The 3,294-nt window shown below is 40.4% G+C and overlaps 1 protein-coding gene across 1 annotated transcript in view; it reads right to left on the bottom strand.

The window, feature by feature from the left end:
- ALS2CR11 (amyotrophic lateral sclerosis 2 (juvenile) chromosome region, candidate 11) overlaps positions 1 to 3,294 on the bottom strand; it is a 230,230-nt gene that overhangs the window by 96,871 nt on the left and 130,065 nt on the right. The window contains 1 exon segment of the mRNA XM_012655124.1: positions 1,374 to 1,402. Coding sequence (XP_012510578.1) covers positions 1,374 to 1,402 — 29 coding nt within the window.

Raw genomic sequence — 3,294 nt, 5'->3', positions numbered from 1 at the left:
TGTATACTTGATTTTTTTCCTTATGAATGGTCACCTAGATGAGTATTAAATTTTACATATAATTATTTTCTCTCAACACTTACTACTCCTTTGTCCTCTGTCCTCTGTTGTTGCTTTTCACAGTTTAGTTTTCTTGGAAAGCAGACCCTGAGATGGACATGTATATATATGTAAGACATTTATTAGATAGTACTATTGGGATCACCATTTGTGGAAAGGGATGCAAAAGAAACAGGATTGGACAGAGGGAGAAGCTGAGCTGCAATACAGATCCAGTGATGGCCTCAGCAGACCCTGAAGGGAGTCCTGGAGTTGAGATGACTCTTAAGAGTTCTCTCAATTTGAGTCAAGGAGATTGACCTTTTTACTCTTGGATAGGTTAGTCATTGGATGTTGGCTGTTCCTGAAAGGAATCATGACTTTGGGCAAAGCAGTTTTCTTCAGCTAAAATAATTCCCAAAGAGGGCTGAAACTTAACAGCCTTCTTACAACAGCACACTGGCAACCTGAGAGTAAGTCCTACGCTCCTGAAGGAGGACCTGGATGGCAAATCAAGACATCCACAAAGTCCAAACCTTGTGCTTCTGAAATTCACTTCTTTCATATAGGTTCTGGAAGCAGATCCTCCAGGATTCCAGTAGTCCTCTCTTCCTAGGAGAAATCTAGAAGGAGAAGGTTAGTGGGACAAACTAAAGCTCCCACCACTGCTGCTGGCCTCAGAGTCACAACTGAGTCACAATCTTTTAATACTTCCTCTACTATCCATTCTAGATTCCCCTAATCTTCAACTAGCATCTCCGTGATTAGGTGGCTAACCCAGGCACCATGCCTCATTCCTGAAGGGTCTGAGCCCCTGGTCGCCACACCTTTCTCAGGCTGAGATAACAACCTTGTCATTTATCATCATAAGGGGACAAGGAATTCCCAAGAGGCACCAAAGTGCATTTCCTATATGCCCCACATCTCCCTCCATACTCCCATTGTGTAACAGCAGCCCTAACTCCTTTGGATGATCAGGGTCAATTACTCCTGACAAGATGGTGACTCCTTTTCTTGCCTGCTGGTGCCTTCGCACAGGAAGTAGAATTACCCTGATGGTGGCCATAGTTTATAGTTCAATGGAACTCTTCCTGTGTCCCCTAGTGGAAGTGTCCCCCAGTTGGGAACCAAGACCTCTAAACCCATAGGCCCAGAGTTGTGGCACAGGAAGTATAAATTCCTCAAGTAGTAAAGTTACCAGGTAAAATACAGGATGCCCCTATTAAATTTGAACGGCAGATAATAATTTTTAAAAGTATAAGTATGTCCCAAATATTGCCTGGGACATACTTAAACTAACAATTTTTGTTGTTTACCTGAAATTCAAGTTTAACTGGGTTTCCTGTATTTTTATTTGCTAAATCTATGCCTACCCTACTACGTGCATCACTGGGAATGATGTACTACGCAGGGCTATTCCTCTTTTTACTCACTTTTCAGACCCATGTATTCTACCTATTGGAGTCATAGATTTATATAAAGATTTAAAGAGTACCTTTCAAGATATTGCCTCTGAGCTGGCACTTTAGCTGTGCCTTTACAAGGTCATTTCATCACTCTTTTGGGAGTAATACAACCAGTCAATAATCATACCCACTCCTGCACCTTCTTTATTATAAAGTGAGTCTCTTGGTCTGATGCAAAGGTTGTATGATATCCTGAGCTACTGGATCACACTCTGCAAGCCCTCAAATAGTGGTGCTGGTTGGGTCTCTGCAGACAGGAAAGAGAAATCCATTCCAAGAATATTTATTTATTCATGTCAAAATGAATCATTGCCACTTTCAAGGGGGAAAGGTTCCAAGTAATCAAGTTCACATTAAGTGACAGGCTGGCTTCCTCAAGAGATACTACTGTTTTGAGGGGTTTAGCATTTGTCTTTGGTGTTGGCATATTGGACATTAGGCAGTATCAATAGATAAATCAGCCTGGATTGTAAGTGGGAGCTCATGCTGTTGAAGTCTTGCAAAGGTTATTCCAGCTACCATGGCTGCTACTTCATTAATGCATCGATGGTGCCAGCTCTGGGATATCTGATGATAGAGGATGGCTGCCATCAGCTGGCCGTGATTTTTTTCTACTTGGTTGTTCAGTGTCTTCTCTATGATGGTATTCTCTGATGGGTATTACCATGTGACACAAAGGCCTTCAGTCTTTGTGCCCTCTCCCATATGTCCTGTCTACATGTCTCTACCCCCAGACCTCCTTGTTTCTCACCTTCTTTTTCCTTCCAGACCCCTGATTAGCTGGCCAAGACATGTTCCACTGCCCATGAGTTTCTGTACAGTCAAACCTCACTAAAGTAATGATACCAATTGCCTCTGAGGAGAAGAGTGGTGAATGAGACTGAAGGTTGAAGATAAAGGAAACTTTAATTTTATTTACAAAGTTTTATTTAAAAGAGAGACTCATAGAAAAAAATGACAAAATGGCAATAATGGTAGTGGGTATGTCATCTTGTCTCTGGACTTCACTGGACAAAAACACCCAAGAATAGGGATTTTTCCCCTCATAGGCATTGTCATCAAGGCAGTCAGGCTTACTGGAAAAAGTATACACCTAAGAGGTTGAAGTATGAGTTTTGGCTTTGTACCAGATGTGTAACCTTTGGAAAATCAATTTATACCTCTGGATATCACTTTTCTTATTTGTAAAATGTAGTTGCTAAGGCTCTATAAAATAAATATTTCTATGGACTTCTATGTACTGTGTTCCTCGGGGTATGCCCAGCTCTCTTTTAGGGCTATGAATTTTTTCTTAGATATGGTACTTGATTTTAAACAGCTATGGGACTATATTAATGGATGAATTGATAAAGAAACTGTGGTACACAATGCAATATTATTCAGCTCTAAAAGAGAATCTTGCCATTTTCCACAACATGGATTAGCCTGGAGGACATTAAGCCAGACACAGAAAGAAAAATATTGCATGATCTTACTTCTATGTGGATTATAAAATATAAAAAAACTCAAATAGACAGAGAGAACAAAGCAGTGGTTACCAGGGGAATGGGGGAGGAGAGGGAAAAGGAAATGGGGAGATATAGGTCAGTTAATATAAAGTAGTAGATACGTATGATGAACAACAAGCCTAGAGATCTAATGTATTATACAACATGAGGAGTATAGGTAAAATTATACTATATATGGGATTCATGCTAAATGAGTAGATTTTAGCTGCTCTTAGTGCTACAGCTCTTTTGGAATTTGTCTAGCAGGTTTTTCAGTCCTCACCAGAAGACCCCTTTTTTTT

Source organism: Propithecus coquereli, unplaced genomic scaffold, assembly GCF_000956105.1.
Source record: "Propithecus coquereli isolate 6110/MARCELLA unplaced genomic scaffold, Pcoq_1.0 Scaffold113, whole genome shotgun sequence".
Taxonomy (NCBI): domain Eukaryota; kingdom Metazoa; phylum Chordata; class Mammalia; order Primates; family Indriidae; genus Propithecus; species Propithecus coquereli.
Note: the sequence above shows the minus strand (reverse complement) of the source record. Positions and strands in the feature narration are given on the sequence as shown.